The 20,248-nt window shown below is 39.8% G+C and overlaps 1 protein-coding gene across 3 annotated transcripts in view; it reads left to right on the plus strand.

Annotated features, from left to right (window-relative positions):
- The window catches only part of LARP1B (La ribonucleoprotein domain family member 1B), a 158,606-nt gene that overhangs the window by 38,790 nt on the left and 99,568 nt on the right, over positions 1-20,248 (plus strand). For 2 of the 3 annotated variants that reach the window (XM_025386739.1, XM_025386738.1), the window contains exons 9-10: positions 8,830-9,004; positions 15,795-15,967. In XM_025386739.1, coding sequence (XP_025242524.1) covers positions 8,830-9,004; positions 15,795-15,967 — 348 coding nt within the window. Of the gene's footprint in view, positions 1-8,829; positions 9,005-9,568; positions 10,576-15,794; positions 15,968-20,248 lie in introns of those variants that run through there. The other variant, XM_025386740.1, reaches the window with a different exon arrangement.

Here is a 20,248-nt window from a genome sequence, read left to right on the forward strand (position 1 = left end):
TTTTGTATTTTTAGTAGAGACAGGGTTTCCCCATGTTGGCCAGGCTGGTCTTGAACTTCTGACCTCAGGTGATCCACCTGCCTTGGCTTCTCAAAGTGTTGGAGTTATAGATGTGAGCCACCATGCCTGGCCACTAGTCTACTTTTTATCCCTGTAGTTCTATAGCTTTGCATTTTCCAGACTATCATAAAATTTTAAAAGTTGTAGCCTTTTGTTTCTGATTTTTCACTTAGTATAGTGCTTTTGAGATTCACCTATGTTGCATGTAGCAGTAGTTTGTTCTTTCATATTACTGACTAGTATTCCATGGTGTGGATATACCACAGTTCATCCGTTCACATGTTGGTGGACATTCAGATTGTTTATGGTTTTGGAGAGTATGAGTAAAGCATGAAGATCTTTATAGGGATATATATATATATATTTCTGTTGGATAAATAGTATTGTGATTGCTGGAAAGTATAGTAAGTATATGCTTATCTTTATAAGAAAATGCCAACCTATTGTTTAAAGTGACTTTACCATTTTGCATTCCCACCATTATGTGTGGGACTTGTTCCTCAGTCTTATCATGGCTTATATTGTCAGTTTTTTGAATAATAGATATGTAGTGGTTTCTCATCGTGGGCTTTTTTTTTTTGGACAAAGTTTCAGTTTTGCTCTTGTTGCCCAGGCTGGAGTAGAGTGCAATGCCATGATCTTGGCTCACTGCAACCTCCGCCTCCTGGGTTCAAGCAGTTCTCCTGCCTCAGCCTCCCAAGTATCTGGGATTATAGGCACCTGCCACCACGCTGAGCTAATTTTTTATATTTTTAATAGAGATGAGGTTTCACCATGTTGGCCAGGTTGGTCTCAAACTCCTGACCTTCAGGCGACCCATCTGCCTTGGCCTCCCAGAGTGTGCTGGGATTACAGGCGTGAGCTACCGTACCTGGCCTCTCATTGTGTTTTTTTGTTTGTTTTTTGAGACAGTCTCTGTTGCCCAGGCTGGAGTTCTGTGGTGTGATCTTGGCTCACTGCAACCTCTGCCTCCTGAGTTCAAGTGATCCTTCTGCCTCAGCCTCCCAAGCAGCTGGGACTACAGGCACGCACCACCACGCCCATCTGACTTTTGTGTTTTTAGTAGGGATGAGGGTTTCACCATGTTGGCCAGGATGGTCTTGATCTCTTGACCTTGTGATCTGCCCGCCTCAGCCTCCCAAAGTGTTGGGAATACAGGCGTGAGCCACTGTGCCCGGACTCATTGTGGTTTTAATTTGCATTTCCCTAGTGATTAAAGCTGTCAGCATTTTTTCACATGCTTTTTTATCTGCATACCTTATTAGTGGAAATGTCTGTTCAGATTTTTTGTTCATTATTATTGAAGTGTTTTTTAAAAGATAATTGTATGAGTTCTTTATTCTGGATACAAGTCCATTATATGTATTTTGCAAATTTTTTTTCCTAGTTTTTGTCTTTTCATTTTCTTTTTTTTTTTTTTTTTTGAGACGGAGTCTCGCGCTGTGTCACCCAGGCTGGAGTGCAGTGGCGCGATCTCGGCTTACTGCAAGCTCCGCCTCCCAGGTTCAGGCCATTCTCCTGCCTCAGCCTCCGAGTAGCTGGGACTACAGGCGCCCGCCACCATGCCCGGCTAGTTTTTTGTATTTTTAGTAGAGACAGGGTTTCACCATGTTAGCCAGGATGGTCTCGATCTCCTGACCTCGTGATCCGCCCGCCTCGGCCTCCCAAAGTGCTGGGATTACAGGCTTGAGCCACCGCGCCCGGCCTGTCTTTTCATTTTCTTTTCTTTTTTTTCGTTTTTGAGACAGAGTCTTGCTCTGTCACCCAGGCTGGAGTATAATGGTGTGATCTTGGCTCACTGCAACCACCGTTTCCCGGGCTCAAGCGAGTCTCCTGCCTCAGCCTCCTGAGTAGCTGGGATTACAGGCACCTGCCACCATGCCCGGCTAATTTTTGTATTTTTTAATAGAGACAGGGTTTCACCATGTTGGCCAGGCTGGTCTCGAACTCCTGACCTCAGGTGATCCACCTGCCTTGACCTCCCGAAGTGCTGGGATTAAGGAATGAGCCACTGTGCCCACCCTCATTTCTTAACAGGCTTCTTTGAATAGCAAGTTTTTGAACACATTTGTGCTTCCTATTTTAAAAATCAACTATGGGGCTGGGCGCGGTGGCTCACACCTGTAATCCCAGCACTTTTGGAGGCCAAGACGGGTGGACCACTTGAGGTCAGGAGTTTGACACCAGCTTGGTCAACATGGTCAAACTCTGTCTCTACTAAAATACAAAAATTAGCCAGATGTGGTGTCGTGCCGGTAATCCCAGCTATTCGGGAGGCTGAGACAGGAGAATTGATTTTACTATAGTAAAATCCATGTTTTAAAAACAACATAAAATAATGATTTGTTGGTGTATAATTAATGGTTCTTGGTTTCATGAAAATAATTACTGTCAGCAATGTCATTATTGCATTTGTTTATAGATAGGTATGTAAGGTTTCTATATATTGTAATTAACAGAGAAAATTAGGTTTTTTTTGCAAAATTTGTTCTTAGAGCAAATATTATGATTCATAGTAGAATGAGTTTGTTTATTTATTTATTTATTTTCATTTTTTAGTAGAGATGGAGTTTCACCATGTTGGCCAGGCTGGTCTCCAACTCCTGGCCTTAAGTGATCTTCCTGTTTCAGCTTCCCAAAGTGCTAAGATTACAGGCGTGAGCTACTGTCCCCGGCATTAGAATGAGTTTATTAACTGCTGCCATTGTGCTATAGCAAAGGTCCAACTCAGCTGCCATTTTTTATGAAGTTGTTGCCATTTTTTCCCTGTCTACTTCTGTATGAATATAGTTGTAATTTTATTATTGTATGCCTTTTTGGTCTGTTTGTAGTCCCATTAAATCCTCAAGCACAATTTTAAGATCATTGACGTTTTGTTTTTACAACCTACAACAGTTAGGAAGGATTTTTAAAAGGAAACTTTTGAGCTGCTGTTATGTTAGCACTGATACAGTAGCTAATGATACAGTAAAAAATACCACTATTGAAAAGCAGAAACATGTAAACATAGCAATTTAGAAGAACATAAGCCTGCATTCATTTAACATTCATTATGCACCTACCATTTGTAATAGTAGGAAAGGTGTTCTTTTTCTGTTAAGAAACTGAGGCTTCATTATGCATTGCAGTGTAAAGATACTAAGATCATGGACCTATGAATATGTCCCTTTTAGTTCTGTGACTATGGTCAGTGTCCTGAGACAATAATATATACTTCCTAGGGTTGTTGTGAGGATGAATTGTATTAATGAAAGTATCTGCCAAAGGTAGTAAGCTCTAAATAAGTAAACATTTGCTATTATTGTTAGTCTTAAATGATGTCTTTCTGTTGGTAACTCCTTTATCTTCATGCATTTCATTTCTACTGTCTTCTTCCTGTATGTATTTGAATATGCTGAAGTTTTTCCTTTCTTGAAAAAAACTCGAGAGAAGCAAAATACTTTAGCTGGTACCTGTATCTGCCCTGGTTAAGTATGCATATGCAAACCAAACTGGTTGAATCTGATTCTTCTCCACTCATTTATTTTTTAGCTTACTGCATTCTTGATGTCTTCCCCGTAATTGAAAGCTTTTTGTGTCTTCCATTTATTAGAGCAAATTGATCCTGGTTCTATAGCTTACCAGTTGTATAACTAAGTAATTGACATAACATCTTCATGCTTCAATTTTCTTGTTAAAATATAGCAAATAGGCCGGGCGCGGTGGCTCAAGCCTGTAATCCTAGCACTTTGGGAGGCCGAGACGGGCGGATCACGAGGTCAGAAGATCGAGACCATCCTGGCTAACACGGTGAAACCCCGTCTCTACTAAAAAATACAAAAAACTAGCCGGGCAAGGTGGCGGGCGCCTGTAGTCCCAGCTACTCGGGAGGCTGAGGCAGGAGAATGGCGTAAACCCGGGAGGCAGAGCTTGCAGTGAGCTGAGATCCGGCCACTGCACTCCAGCCCGGGCGACAGAGCCAGACTCCGTCTCAAAAAAAAAAAAAAAAAAAAAAAAAAAAAAAAAAATATAGCAAATAATACTTAAGCTGTAATAGAGTATGAGGATTGAGAGGAATAATTAATATCAGCCTCAGAACTGTACCTGCTACTTTCATCTCAAACCTTGTTTTCTAAATTGTCTGAACTTGTGGTTCCTCAGAACTTGTGCTCTTTTCTTTTTATCTCCAGGTCTTTGCACATTCAAGTCTTCCTTTTACTACCAGGCAGTGAGAATGCAACATCTATGTATTCCAGCATTGGTAGTTATTCATAATAGTAGGTGTGTATCATTAAGAAAAGGACCAAAATTAATAGCTAAGTCAGATAAAACCTCAGATACTGGAAAATATTGATGTACCCAGTAACTCATTGTTTAGGAGTTCAGGATTACCAAGGCTTGGTTTTTAATAAAAATATGTGTAACTCTGTTTCTTCTCGTCTTTACCTTAATTTTGTGCATGGTGTAGTTTCTATATGATCCTTTTAAGGCCTGAGTGATGAATGTTTCACTTTCTGTGTTCTTCACTTCTCTTTTAAATTTATTATTTTTAAATAGGAAATAAATTACACAAAATTCAAAACCCAGAAGGTTATATGGTTATCTTCCAGTGATTGTCCAAGGAAAAAAAAGGTATATGGTAAAACATTTTTTTCCCATTTTTCACCAACAGTGAATGAGTTACCTGCCTTGGTAGTGGTCAGTGTTACTTCTTTCTTGTGTCTTCCTGCTGAGATAGTTGGTTTATATAAGAGAATACTATGGTACCTTACTATATACAATGTTTGTTATGCCCCTTCCTCTTTTTTTTTATTTTTTGAGACAGAGTCTCACTCTGTCACCCAGGTTGGAGTGCAGTGGCACGATCTTGGCTCACTACAACCTCTGCCTCCCGGGTTCAAGCAGTTCTTCTGCCTCAGCCTCCTGAGAAGCTGGGATTACAAGCTCCTGCCACCACGCTCAGCTAATTTTTGCATTTTAGTAGAGACGGGTTTTTGCCATGTTTTCCAGGCTGGTCTGGAACTCCTGACCTCAAGTGATCTGCCTGCCTCAGCCTCCCAAAGTGCTGGGATTACAGGTGTGAGCCACCGTGCCCGGCCTCCTCTTTTTTATTTTTTATAAAAAGCATGTGTTGGAAGAGGCTTTAGTAGCTGTACATAAAGAACTTTGAGCTTTTTCATCCCACAAGTTTTTCTTTAAATATTTTATTTTAAATTGAGGCCTAATTTATACATTATTATTATTTTATTTATTTTTTTCGAGACGGAGTCTCGCTCTGATGACTGGATTGTAGTGCAGTCAGGCGATCTTGGCTCACTGCAACTTCTGCCTGCTGGGTTCAGGTGATTCTCCTGCCTCAGCCTCCTGAGTAGCTGAGATTATAGGCATTCGCCACCACACCTGGCTAATTTTTGTATTTTTAGTAGATACGGGGTTTCACCATATTGGTCAGGCTAGTTTCGAACTCCTGACCTCATGATCCGCCTGCCTCAGCCTCCCGAAGTGCTGGGATTACAGGCGTGAGCCACCGTGCCTGGCCTTTATACATTACATATTGTAACTTATAAGATTAGAGATGATATTTTTTCCTATGTATACGGTCAGGTAACTGCCATCCAGATTAAGATATAGAACATTTTCAAGACCCAAGCAAGCCGCCTTCTGTACCCTCCTAGTCAGTACCACTGCTCTCCCTTTTAAGAGGCCTCTCCTGTTTTTTGAATTTCACGTAAAGGGTGTTATGACCTTTATATCTGATTTTATTTATGAAGTTATTTCTGTGAGATTTATTCATATTGGTGTATAGCAGTTGTTTACTTTCTGTTTTTTGGTAGTTTTTCCATTGTATGAATAAAACAGTTAATCTTTTCTTTTTTTCTTCTCTTTCTCTTTCTTTTCTTTTCTTTTTTTTTTTTTTTTTGAGACTGATCTCATTCTGTGGCCCAGGCTGGAGTTATATTGACCTGATCTCACTCTGTGGCCCAGGCTGGAGTTATACTGACCTGATCTTAGCTCACTGCATCTTCCACCTCCCAGGTTCAAGCGATTCTCCTGCCTCAGCCTCCTGAGTAGCTGAGATTACAGGCACCCACCACCAAGCTTGGCTAAGTTTTTGTATTTTTAGTAGAGACAGGGTTTCATCATGTTGGCCAGGCTGGTCTCGAACTCCTGATCTCAGGTGATCCAGCCGCCTCGGCCTCCCAAAGTGCTGAGATTACAGGCTTGAGCCACCATGCCCAGCAACAGTTAATTTTTCTATGTAGATACTGCTAAACATTTTTTTAAAGTATCGAACCAATCAAAACTACCACTATTGGGAATTTGACTTGCTTCACTAGAAAACAACACTATTGGCCGGGCGCGGTGGCTCAGGCCTGTAATCCCAGCACTTTGGGAGGCCGAGACGGGGGCGAATCACGAGGTCAGGAGATCGAGACCATCCTGGCTAACACGGTGAAACCCCATCTGTACTAAAAAATACAAAAAACTAGCCGGGCGAGGTGGCGGGCGCCTGTAGTCCCAACTACTCGGGAGGCTGAGGCAGGAGAATGGCGTAAACCCGGGAGGCGGAGCTTGCAGTGAGCTGCGATCCGGCCACTGCACTCCAGCCTGGGGGACAGAGCGAGACTCCGTCTCAAAAAAAAAAGAAAACAACACTATTGGCAGTCTTTTTCCACAACTTTACTTTGGAAAATTTAAACATATGGGAAAGTTTCGAGGAATTTTTTTTTTTTTTTTTTTTTTTTGTAAAACACTCAGGGCTAGATAACACATGGTAAAATATAGCGATCTTAGGTGTTCACTGTGAGTTTTGAAAATTAAACATAAGCATTACCCCAAACAAGATGTAGAATACTTTCATTATTCTAAAAACTTCCTTCATGGCTCTTTCTAGTCAGTTTCACACAGCCTCTCCAACAACTTTTCTGATTTTCATATCATAGATTAGATTAGTCTGTTCTTGGCATTTGTATAAATTGATTTCTTCTGTCTCTGGGTTCTTTTCATTGGTAGTGTTTGACATTCATCCATGTCGTTGCATGGTCTGGATGCTGGGCATACTGTTTGCTACTGGGGCGTCATTGCTTCTAGGTCTTTCAGTGGACAAAATGAGGAAAATATATGTTGGGAAAAATATACTGATTTTACTCATTTAAAGCTTTCACCATAGGATTCTTTCCTATCTTTCTCTATTTTATATTTCAGACTCCCTTCTCAAAGGAGTTTCATTTAAAATAAGTCCTAATTGTAATTTAAAGAAATGCCCAGTTATGGCTGGGCACGGTGGCTCACCACTGTAATCCCACCACTTTGGGAGGCCGAGGCAGGTGGATCACGAGGTCAGGAGTTCAAGACCAGCCTGGCCAACTTGTTGAAACCCCGTCTCTACTAAAAGTCCAAAAAACTAGCTGGGTGTGGCGCCTGTGATCCCAGCTACTTGGGAGGCTGAGGCAGAGAATTGCTTGAACCTGTGAGGTGGAGGTTGTGGTGAGCCGAGTTCACACCACTGCACTTCAGCCTGGGTGACAGAGCGAGACTGTTTCAAAAAATAAAAATAATAATAAAAAAGAAATACCCAGTTATGGAAAATATAACCTGAGAGTTAAGTACCATACTAATATTAAGAGCAAGAGTAGGTTCTTTTTTCAAAATCTGTTCATTTCCTAATGGATAATATTTTATTTTTTTGTTTTTTTTGAGATGGAGTCTTGCTCTGTCTCTGGGCTGGAGTCCAGTGGCGTGAGCTCGGCTCACTGCAACCTCTGACTCCCTGGTTCAAGTGATTCTCCTGCCTCTGCCTCCCATGTAGCTGGGATTACAGGCACGTGCCACCATGCCCAGCTAATTTTTGTATTTTTAGTAGAGATGGGGTTTCACCATATTGGCCAAGATGGTCTCGATCTCCCGACTTCATGATCCACCTGCCCCGGCCTCCCAAAGCGTTGGGATTACAGGCGTGAGCACCTCACCCGGTTAATGTTCTTAATTATATACAGCATGTTCTCCAACTAAAATGTAGTGGGCTTTAATTTTTATAAGTTAATGTACATATAACTTTGTATTGTTTTTATATTATACATTTTGTATTTATCCTAATTTCTAAAAACTCCTGTACTTCAGGGAGAAGTTAAGTCAGTAAGGCTTTAGTTTGTATCTTGAAGAAATTTTGGCCTAGTTTTGTTTTATCCTTAAATTATAGTACATATTGGGGAGGCATCATAGCCTAATGGCTAAGACTTTTAGTTGCAGATAGATAATGGTTTGAGTCCTGGTGTTGTCTCATACTAGATCTATGATCTTCGATTAAGTTTATTTCTTTGAGCCTCAGTTTCCTCATCTATATGCAGGGGTGATACCATCTTTGTGAGGTATTGTGAGGAATCATGAGTACATGTAGTACTTATTATTCAATAAATTGTGGTAATTATTACAATAATAAAATGCCTAAATTTTATTTGGTGATATTTTAATGGAAGACAAGGAAATATGAGAGAGAGAAGAAAATAGCAAAAGTCAATTTGCTTCTAGCTGATTCAGTATTCCTTAAATGACTATTCTAATTGTGAAAAATTTATCATCTGAAGTTAAATAAGTGGGAGATCAGGATATTTGTTACTTTACAGGCACAAATGATTTTAAAACTTGTGTTCTATGTAGTTATGGATTGTTTAGAATTGTTAACTGCAAATTAGTTTGCTAATTTCAGATTTTCAAATTTTTAGGTTCTTAGAAGTATAGCATAGGCAGTGAAATAGCTCATAATTTTAATAGCTCAATTTCTGTTAATAGGCACTGAAGGATAGCACAGAAGTAGAAATTGTGGATGAGAAAATGAGAAAAAAGATAGAACCAGAAAAATGGCCAATTCCAGGCCCTCCTTCACGCAATGTGCCACCAACAGACTTCTCTCAACTGATTGATTGTCCAGAGTTTGTACCAGGCCAAGCCTTTTGCTCACATACAGGTAACATCTTTTCTTCTAGAGCAAACGATGTAACAGTGGGTTATTTGGTCCAGTTTACTTACTTACTTATTTATAGTTTATTTAGATTTGATAGGAAAATTAAAGCTAACTGAAGGACTTTTGATGTCCCATTTTGTATTCATATTGCCTCACTCACAGAGGTATAAATTAAGGATTTAAGAATTATGAGGAAAGCTGTCTTATATTTCTTGTTCTTAAATTATATGTGTACTTTGTCATGTATGGAGTTTCTTCCTTTTATTTTTACTAAATAACTATAGATATATATCCTGTTTTCCCCTGTAAAACTGGAATAGTATGATTGGATTATTCTAAAAAGGTCTTATACTCAAGAGTGGGGTAGTCTTCCTTTAATTTTGTTACCAATGTGCTTTAATCTTGTCTTGGAAAGATAAGATGACCTACATTCTAAATCAGAATTGGGATTCTCTTTAATTTGGTTGTGTTTAGAATTTCCAAAAGCTTTAATGTTAATAATTTTTTCCTGGATCATTTTTAAGACATTCCCTCTTGGGAAAAAATGTGTGCTTAAACTTTTTTCAGTCAGGGTGATGATCTTCTGAAGCTCTTGGATGTCATTTGATCGGAATATGCAGTGGAATAGGTGACTCACTGAAATGCCATTATAAATACTGGAACAAATCCTGCTGCAAAAATGAAAGCGATCAGACTGTCTTCTGTTCAAGAATGTCTATTCCCACCTCCTGGTGGAGGAAGTTGGGCCAGCACTGCAGTGGAGATAACCACCTTTGCGATAATGAGAGACAGACCAGAGGACTGCTACTCTTTTTATAGGAGCTGCCTATTTCTGTGTAATTGGCCTGGGCTGCATGGGCTGCTTTTATTCATGGTGGGAAAGTTAATTATTATTATTCTGGAAGTACTGCAAGAGTATGTTTTCTGTTTCCAGGGTTATGTACTTGTGTCCAGATGAATAAAGCAGAAAAAGGGGATTGAGTAACATTTCCCAGATTCTTAAGTACTTTGCTATTTGATTTGCCTTTCAGTGTAGTGTACATTGCAAAACTCAGATATTGTCATGATGTTTCACTTGGACATAAGACTTATTAATGTGGACACTTAAGGGGTAAGGAATTTAAGAACTGGATGAGGGTATTTCTTTCTTTACTCTTCAAAATGTATTTTTGATACATCAATATGAGAGAACGTCCCATCAACAAAGCATCGATGATGGGCAGTCTCACAGTATTTTTATCTTATGTTTCTTTGTCAGGCTTCTGCTTCTAATTCCAGTAAGCAACTTGGACAGGCATTTTAAAAGCTGAAGAAAAGTGACATTATTTTAGCTAGTGGTTTTTAATTTATTTTTTGTTAAGATATAATGGGTGATTAAATAAGTTAGATTTATTTATTGTATCAACTTGGGTCCAAGATGATAGTTTTAGCCAACTTGTGAACAGGCATTGGGTAAGTTAGATGAAATAACATATACTTTCTCTATAGGTAGGTAAGATAGGTCAGTCAAGTTGGTAATGCCTGTCCATCAACCGTTTATGCATACTAATAAAATTATAAGAATAAAATCATAATGTCTTGTACATTTTTGTGTTTTTTATATACACTCAGATGCATGCACATACATATTGTCTGAAACAAGCCAGTATATATTCAAATGTCATACATTTTAGGTTATTTAGATTATATATCAGCAACTAGATGATTAATGAAGAAATATAGAAAGATGGAGGGTTCTTAGAATTATACTGATTCACATTAGGTCATAGGAATAAATATGTAAATCACCTCTTTCCATGAATTCCCAAATTTCTCACCTTAATAATTTCCTAGTGATAAGAAAGCCTAGTTTCTTTAAGTCAATGGGGAGTAGTATGTCACCAAAAATTTGAAGTGGAAATAGGGATAAGAAGCATAGACTGTGTTTATATGTATCTATGGGTAGAGAAAAGTAGTGAAACTATATGTCATTTTAATCTCAAATTTGAAGACCTTAAAAATTTTAACGACATAACTCTTTATGATTTGGGAGGGATTTGTATGGTAAAATATTCTAACATAATTGGTCTTCTTCATCAAAGAGATTAAAATTTCTATTTTTTTTTCCTATCTGGAGGTTGAATTTTCTAATAGGGGTTGAACTGAGCAGAAGTCTACCTTTATGCACCACAAAACATTGATTATGGGAATGGTAAGATTACTTCTGAAACAGGTTTTGCAGTTTTATGGATATTGTTAGTATTGTACTATTAACTTTTAAATGAAAGGATTTCATTCATCAAAATTGAAAGGTCAGGTACCTGACAATGTTGTTTTTTTTTTCTTTTTTTAAATTTTAATAATCTTCACAAGGGCATTGTAGTGTTTTTCTTTCTTTACTTTTTTTTTTTTTCCTTTGACTCTTAACACCACTCAATGAGAATTTTAAAAAGTGCCACACATAAAATATGTAATCCCTTTTTCAGGAAACCTGTTTAATTACCCAGAAATGTGATCCTCCCAAGGTAGAAAAAAAATCATACCAGAGATGAAATGTATATGGTGATTTATCTTTGGAGAGTTTAGTTGATAATTTTCTTTCCTTTTTTTTTTTTTTTTTGTTGAGACGGAGTCTTGCTCTGTCGTGCAGGGGCTGGAGTGCAGTGGCGCAATCATGGCTCACTGCAGCCTCCGCCTTCTGGGTTCGAGCGATTCTCTTGCCTCAGCCTCCTGAGTAGCTGGGATTACAGGTGCGCGCCACCATGCTTTGCTAATTTTTGTATTTTTAGTAGAGACGGGATTTCACCATGTTGGTCAGGCTTGTCTTGAACTCCTGACCTTGTGATCAGCCCACCTCAGTCTCCTAAAGTGTTGGAATTACAGGCGTGAGCCACCATGCCCGGCCACTGATAATTTTCAGTTAATAAAAGCAACAAAGATAAATTTTCTGTGTTCTTACGAATTATAACAAGTATTCAATATATGTATCTAATTTGTTTTTTGTTTCTAAGTAAGTTTAATATCAGGTAATCTAAGTCATTTAAACTCATTTTGTCTTGGAAGATTAGGGGTTTACTGTTACCCTTAATCTGTTCAGATGTATAGTTTGAAATCTTCATTATTTAAAAAAAAGATGCAGAAGACCACACAGAGCATATGTATAAATTAATTATTATGAGGTTAACACCTTTACAAGTCTTATTCTAAGAATTGCATGTTTTCTCATCTTACCCAAATTCTTTAGTGTTTTAATGTCATTTCATTTCTAAGCATATGTGTTGTGAATATATTGAAATGCTTTACTTCCCAGTAGAAGCATAATTCAAGCTTAAATAACATTTAGAGATCATTTTATAAGAAACAGCTGAGTGTTGTGGCATACACCCGTAGTCCCAGCTACTCGGGAGGCAAAGTTGGGAGGATGCTTGAGCCCAGGAGTTCAAGGCCAGACTGGGTGACATACCAAAAACTCATATATATATATATATATATATATATATATATATATATATATATTTTTTGTTAGAGATGGTGTCTTGCTCTGTTGCCCAGGCTGGAATGCAATGGCATGATCTCTGCTCACTGCAGCCTCCGCCTCCCAGGTTTAAGCAATTCTCCTGCCTCGGCCTCCCGAGTAGCTGGGACTACAGGTGTGTACTGCCACACCTGGCTATTTTTTTGTATTTTTGGTAGAGACGGAGTTTCACCATGTTGGTCAGGCTGGTCTCGAACTCCTGACCTCAGGTGATCCACCTGCCTTGGCCTCCCAAAGTTCTGGGATTATAGCATGAGCCACCATGCCCAGGTCTTCATCTACTTTTAAGGCTTTATTTAGTATGAACATTGATAATTCATAGTATTAGAAATAAGAGTTCTCTGGGCCAGGTGCTGTAGCTCATGCCTATAATCTCAGCGCTTTAGAGATTGAGGTGAGAGGATCGCTTGAGACCAGTTCAAGACTAGCCTGGGTAACAAAGTGAGACCCAGTCTACAAAATATATATATTTTTAAGTTGGCTGGGCATGGTGGTGTGTACGTGTAGTCCTTGTTATTCAGCAGGCTGGGTTGGGAGGATTGCTTGAGCCCAGGAGTTGGAGGCTATAGTGAGCATTACCATGGCACTGTACTGCTGTAAGGGGCCCTGTCTCTCTCTTTTTTTTTTTTTTTTGAGACGAAGTCTTGTTCTTGTCCCCCAGGCTGGAGTGCAGTGGCGTGATCTCGGCTCACTGCAACCTCTGCCTCCCAGGTTCAAGTGATTCTCCTGCCTCATCCTCCCGAGTAGCTGGGATTACAGGCACCTGCCACCACGCCTAGCTAATTTTTTTATTTTTATTTTTATTTTTTTAGAGAGACGGGGTTTCACCATGTTGGCCAGGCTAGTCTCGAACTCCTGACCTCAGATGATCCGCCCGCCTTGGCCTCCCAAAGTGCTGGGATTATAGGTGTGAGTCACTGCGCCCCGGCCTCTGTCTCTTAAAAAAAAAAATTAAGTCTCCTGTATGGTTCATGAAAAAGAAAAAAAAAAAGTGTTCTCTGGAGTTAATATTTTTCCCATTCCTATAACTAGACTATTAATGTTCATCCAAAGCATGTATTTCACTTGTACTTTTTTTGTGAATGAATTGGTGATACATGTGTTGTTAATAAAGTTATAAAGCACCAGTGTCCAATGAAAATGTGAGCCATATATGTAACTAAAAATTTTAGTATTAAAATTATAAAACAGTTGAAATTAATTTTAATATTTTAAATAAATATTTTAATTTAACTTAATAGATCCATTTATTTTTGAGATGGAGTCTTGCTCTGTCTCCTAGGTTGGAGTAGAATGTCGCGATCTCGGCTCACTGCAACCTCTGCCTCCTTGGTTCAAGGGATTCTCCTGCCTCCCAAGTAGTTGGAATTATAGGCACCCACCACCACGCCTGGCTAGTTTTTGTATTTTTAGTAGAGATGGGGTTTTGCCATGTCAGGCAGGCTGGACTCCAACTCCTGACCTTACGTGATCCACCCGCCTTGGCCTCCCAAAGTGCTGGGATTACAGGGGTGAGCCACCACGCCCGACTGTGCCTACTCTGTTGCACAGCACAGTTCTAGAGCTTTTCCTGTTATGAAACAAATACATAGTCTTCTATAAATAATACAGTAATCTAGTAGTTGAGTCCTGGTTGAGTCCATGTGTCCAAGGGGAAGATTTTAAAGCTTTTACTCTTATCTATGTCTAGCATGTAGATGAACGTAAAATCTTGAAATACTCTTCTTAAACCCATTCTTGAAATGTGCCTTTCATTTAGTAAATATTAAAAAAAAGATTGCTGGTGTTAATTTATATCAGCTTTCTGCATCTAACATTTAACTTCTCCATATTTTCAATGAATTGACTTAGAGAAGTTAATGATGTTAAGAATTTTATGGTATACATTTTTGAAAAATAAATTTTATTGTGTATATTTGAGACTTACAACCTAATGTTAGAGATTACATTTTTTAAAGGCACCTTGTGTCCAAAGCAAGTTCATATTGCATCTTCAGACCTGAACCTGAATGTGGCTTAAAATACTTAAATACTCTTTGACTTTTGAAAAAATATTTATAAAAGAAGCCATTTGATTTTTTTTTTTTTCTGAGACAGAGTGTCGCTTTGTCGCCCAGGCTGGAGTGCGGATCTCAGCTCACTGCAACCTCCACCTTGTGGATTCAAGCAATTTTCTGCCTCATCCTCCTGAGTAGCAGGAATTACAGGCGCCCACCGCCAGGCCTGGCTAATTTTTTTGTATTTTTAGTAGAGACGGGGTTTCACCATATTGGCCAGGCTGGTCGTGAACTCCTGACCTTGTGATCCACCTGCCTCAGCCTCCCAAACTGCTGGAATTAAAAGCGTGAGCCACCGCGCCCGGCTACAATTTGAGTTTTATAATTTTGATTAAAAATAAACCTACAGAAGTGTACTGTATAGAAAGACATTTCAAATTCCAACAGCTTTTAAATGCTTTTAATGCCAGGGCTGTGTGCATTAGGGATGTAGTGATGTGACATTTACTCTTTTTTTTTTTTTGAGATGGAATTTGGCTTCTGTTGCCCAGGCTGGATTGCAATAGCGCCATCTCAGCTCACTGCAACTTCCGCCTCCCAGGTTCAAGCGATTCTCCTACGTCAGCCTCCTGAGTAGCTGGGATTACAGGCATGCGCCACCACGCCTGGCTAATTTTGTATATTTCGTAGAGATAGGGTTTCTCCATGTTGGTCAGGCTGGTCGACATTTTACTCTTTAAAGTATTTCAGTATGAGCCAAAGTAGTAAATGACTACACTGCATTTATTGCAGTAGGCAAACCTTGTTGAGCCAAGGAAATGTGAAAACTAGGAATAATAACGGCTTTAGTTTAGACCCTAGTAGAAAACAAGAGACTAATTTTATCTTGAATAAGATGTGCATTTAGCTTAACTATGGCTTAATAGCAATTGAGATTCCATAATTTCCTTATAATTTATAGATTTTAATCTAAGATTTTTCAGAGAACTTGACTTCCTAATAGTTGTACTGTCATAATTCGGAAGTGAATCACATTGATATTCTTGAGAAGTTTGCGTGAATGTAGTGGTCTGTGTAAGAGTTGGTGACATTCCTTTAATTATTCAATGGTTTCACTTTTTAGTAAATCTTCAGGTTGGAAAATCACTGGAAACCTTACAGTTGAGACTGATCATGTTTTTGTGAAAAAATATCAAGCCCCATTTAAGGAAAAAATGAAATGTATTTTATAAGTAAGAAAAGCCATTATCATTTTAACTATAGAACTAACTTAAAATTTTAGAGTCTGCCCCAAATTCTCCAAGAATTGGAAGCCCATTGAGCCCAAAGAAAAATAGCGAAACAAGTATTCTTCAAGCAATGTCTAGAGGTTTGTCCACCAGTTTGCCTGACTTGGACTCAGAACCTTGGATAGAAGTTAAAAAGAGACATCAGCCAGCACCAGTGAAATTGAGGGTAAGTTGTTACAGACTGAGTGAAGTGTGACATACCCTGGGTGGAGTATAAGGTCAGTGCATTTTATGTTTGTTAGGTGCATATGTAAAATTTGGAAAAGTTTAGCAAAGTTTTAAATTTGTAATTTTTGGCCTTCAGTAGACACTTATGGGTTATTCTATGAGGAAAATAAGTTGTATCAAGTTTCAAAGTGTATTTTTTTTTTTTTTGAGATTGAGTTTCGCCCTATCACCCAGGCTGGAGTGCAGTGGCGCGATCTCGGCTCACTGCCCCCTCTGCCTCCCGGGTTCAAGCGATTCTCCTGCCCCAGCCTCCTGAGTAGCTGGGATTATAGGCACGAGCCACCACGCCTGGCTAATTTTTGTATCTTTAGTAGAGACGGGGTTTCACCATGTTGGTCAGGCTGGTCTTGAACTCCTGACCTCGTGATCCACCTGCCTCAGCCTCCCAAAGTGCTGGGATTAGAGGCGTGACCCACCACGCCTGGCCTTAAAGTATATTTTTTATTTCTGAACATGATTTAAGAATTTTGGAGGCTGGGCACAGTGTCCCATGCCTGTAATCACAGCACTTTGAGAGACCGAGGCAGGAAGATTGCTTGAGCCCAGGAGTTCGGGGCCACCTGGGCAACATAGGGTGACCCTGTCTCTACAAATAATTCAAAAAATTAGCTAAATGCCAATTTTTTGGTGGAATGTGCCTGTGGTCTCAGCTACTCAGGAGGCTGAGACAGGAGGAACACTTGAGCTCAGGAGGTCAAGACTGCAGTGAGCCATGATCATACCACTGCACTCCAGGGAGGGTAACAAAGTGAGATCCTGTCTCAAAAAAAAAAAGAATTTTGTCTTGGTTTTTCTACTTGTGACTAATTTTAACTTGAATAATATTTCAGTTTTTTATAAAGTTGAAAAAATATGACTTTTTTTTTTTTGAGACAGAGTCTTGCTCTGTTGCCCAGGCTGCAGTGCTGTGCTGCGAAGTTGGCTCACTGCAGCCTTTGCCTCAGCCTCCTGAATTACTGGGATTACAGGCTCACTCCACCATGCCCAACTATTTTTTTGTGTGTTTCTGGTACAGACGGGATTACACCATATTGCTCAGGCTGGCCTCAAACTCCTGTCCTCAAATAATTCGCCTGCCTTGGCCTCCCAGAGTGCTGGGATTACAGGCGTGAGCCTCTGCAGCCTGGCCAGAAAATATATAAATTTTGAAGTTATACCCATGTTAATTATTTATAAGGTTTATATAAGTGTTGGTGATTTATATATCAGCTTTATATATGTTTTGGTGATTTCATGCACAAAAGGAAAAGAAAATTGAATTTTTGGTGGGGGGTACATAAGGGAGTGAGATGGTTATATTTATAAAAAGAGCAATAGGAGATCCTTGTGGTGGTACTGCTCTGCATTTTTCGCTGGTGGTAGATACACGAACTTACATATGTGATAGGATTGCTTTGATCTAAATAAAAAATGAGTGCAAGTAAAATTGGGGAAGTATAAGCTAAGACTGATTTATATCAAAGTCAATACCTTGTTTGGAATGTTGTAGTATATTTTTGTAAGATGTTAACATTGGGGGAAACCAGGATACATGAGATCTCTATTATTTCTTACAACTGTATGTGAATGTATAATTATTTCAAAGTAAAAGTTCACTAAAAATAAACTTGGGAAGAATGCCACTCAAAAGATTCAAATATTGAAAGTAAGCTCTCTAAAGAGGATGGAAGGTATTGAGAGGATTGTGATGTGGAGGACCAGCAAATTGTTTCTGGTGGCTGGTTTTAAAAGTATAAGGAGAACTGTATAGTTTTATGGCCAAAGAATGCCAGTATATCTGAAATGTATGGTATTTTGATGCTACAGACTGAGGATCTGGCCTGGAGGAAACATGGCTTTAGGTTCTGGGGACCTAGATATTTCAGAGATAACTGTTGAGGTAGCTCAGTTATTGACATTATTTTTAATATACTTTTTAAAAAGTGATCTTTTAAAAACATTCTAGAGTGGGTATAGAAATCTTGGTTGGACATCATTTTTCTTTGGAATTCTAAAAGCATTTTTCTTTTGTCATCTTGGTTTCTTTTGTCATCTTATAAAAGTCAGTCCCTTCGCGTTCTTTGTATCAAGTGTTTTTTTTTTTTCTTCTTGAGATTTTTTTTTTTTTTTTTTTTTTTTGGAATTTTTTTTTTTTTTTTTTTGAGATGGAATCTCGCTGTGTCGCCCAGGCTGGAGTGCAGTGGCACAGTCTTGGCTCACTGCAACCTCTGCCTTCCGGGCTCAAGCGATTCTCCTGTCTCAGCCTCTTGAGTATCTGGGACTATAGGCGTGTGTCACTATACCCAGCTAATTTTTTGTATTTTTAATAGAGATGGGGTTTCACTGTGTTAGGCAGGATGTTCTCGATCTCCTGACCTCCTGATCTGCCTGCCTCAGCCTCCCAAAGTGCTGGGATTATAGGCATGAGCCGCCGTGCCTGGCCTGAGATTTTTTTTTTTCTTTTTTTTAAAGACGAAGTCTTGCTCTTGTTGCCCAGGCTGGAGTGGAGTGCAATGGTGTGATCTTGGCTTACTGCAACCTTCACCTCCCGGGTTCAAGAGATTCTCCTGCCTGAGACTTGTGAGTAGCTGGGATTACAGGCACCTGCTATCACACCCCGCTAATTTTTGTATTTATCTATTTTTTTCTTTTTCAGACAGAGTCTCACTCTTCCCCAAGCTGGAGTGCAGTGGTGCGATCTCAGCTCTCTACAACCTCCCCACCCAGGGTTCAAGTGATTCTCCTGCCTCAGCCTCCAGAGTAGCTGGGATTATAGGCACACGCCACCACGCCCAGCTAATTTTTGTGTTTTTAGTAGAGACGGGGTTTCCTTATGTTGGCCAAGCTGGTCTCGAACTCCAGACCTCAGGTGATCCACCCTCCTCAGCCGCCCAAAGTGCTGGGATTGCAGGTGTGGTCCACCGTACCTGGCCTAATTTTTGTATTTTTAGTAGAGATGTGGTTTCACCATGTTGGCCAGGCTGTTCTTGAACTCCTGACCCCAGGTGATCCGCTGGCCTCAGCTTCCCAAAGTATTGGGATTACAGGTGTGAACCACCTCACCTGGCCTTGCTTGAGATTTTTAAGATCATTTCTTCATCCCCACTCTTGAAATTTCAAGATGATATGCTTTGGTATAGGTCTAATTTTAAACAGAAAATCTTTTTTTTTTTTTTTTTTTGGCAGAGGGTTTCACTCCCTTTGTCCAGACTGGTGTGCAGTGGCGTGATCTCTGCTCACTGCAGCCTCTGCCTCCTGGGCTCAAGCGATTCCCCTGCCTTAGCCTCTCGAGTAGCTGGGACTACAGGCACAAACCAACAGGCCTGGCTAATTTTCGTGTATGTATATATATTTTTTGTAGAGACAGGGTTTCTCCATGCTGCCCAGGCTAGTCTTGAACTCCTGGGCTCTAGTGATCCACCCACCTCAGTCTTTCAAAGTGTTGGGATTATAGGCATGAGCCACCGTGCCCAGTCAGGTCTTTTTTTTTTTTTTGAGATGGAGTCTTGCTGTGTCACCCAGACTGGAGTGCAGTGGCGCGATCTTGGCTCACTGCAACCTCCACCTCCTGGGTTCACACCATTCTCCTGCCTCAGCCTACCGAGGAGCTGGGACTACAGGCGCCCGCCGCCATGCCCGGCTAATTTTTTTTTTTTTTTTGTATTTTTAGTAGAGACGGGGTTTCATCGTGTTAGCCAGGATGGTCTTGATCTCCTGACCTCGTGATCCGCCTGCCTCAGCCTCCCAAAGTGCTGGGATTACAGGCGTGAGCCACCGCACCCAGCTCAGTCAGGTGTATTTTTATTCGTTGTGCTGAATATTCATGTCCTTAATTTTGGGGAAACTAATGTTTCTCTGATTTCCACTTTCTGGTATCTGTTTTCATCTGATGTTGGACCTCCATGATTGATCATCTAACTACTGGGTGTTGGGTGTTTAAAAAAAGTTCTCTTCTGATACTTTCATTATTTCCATCATTGTTTTGGTTGCTTTTTGAAGGCTTTCTTAATATCTGGCGATTTTTGGTTGATGGTTCATATTAATATCAGTAAATTGGTATGGTTTTCTTTTTTGGTCTAATCTGCTCATCCAGGGCTGTTTTGTTTAATGTGAGGTATGATTGCACACTCTATTTTTAGCTTTTTTTTTGAAGCAGATTTTTGCTCTTGTTTGCCCAGGCTGGAGTGCAATGGTGGCATGATCTCGGCTCACTGTAATCTCCACCTCCTGGGTTCAAGCG

This window comes from Theropithecus gelada, chromosome 5 (assembly GCF_003255815.1).
Source record: "Theropithecus gelada isolate Dixy chromosome 5, Tgel_1.0, whole genome shotgun sequence".
In the NCBI taxonomy this organism is placed as follows: Eukaryota; Metazoa; Chordata; class Mammalia; order Primates; family Cercopithecidae; genus Theropithecus; species Theropithecus gelada.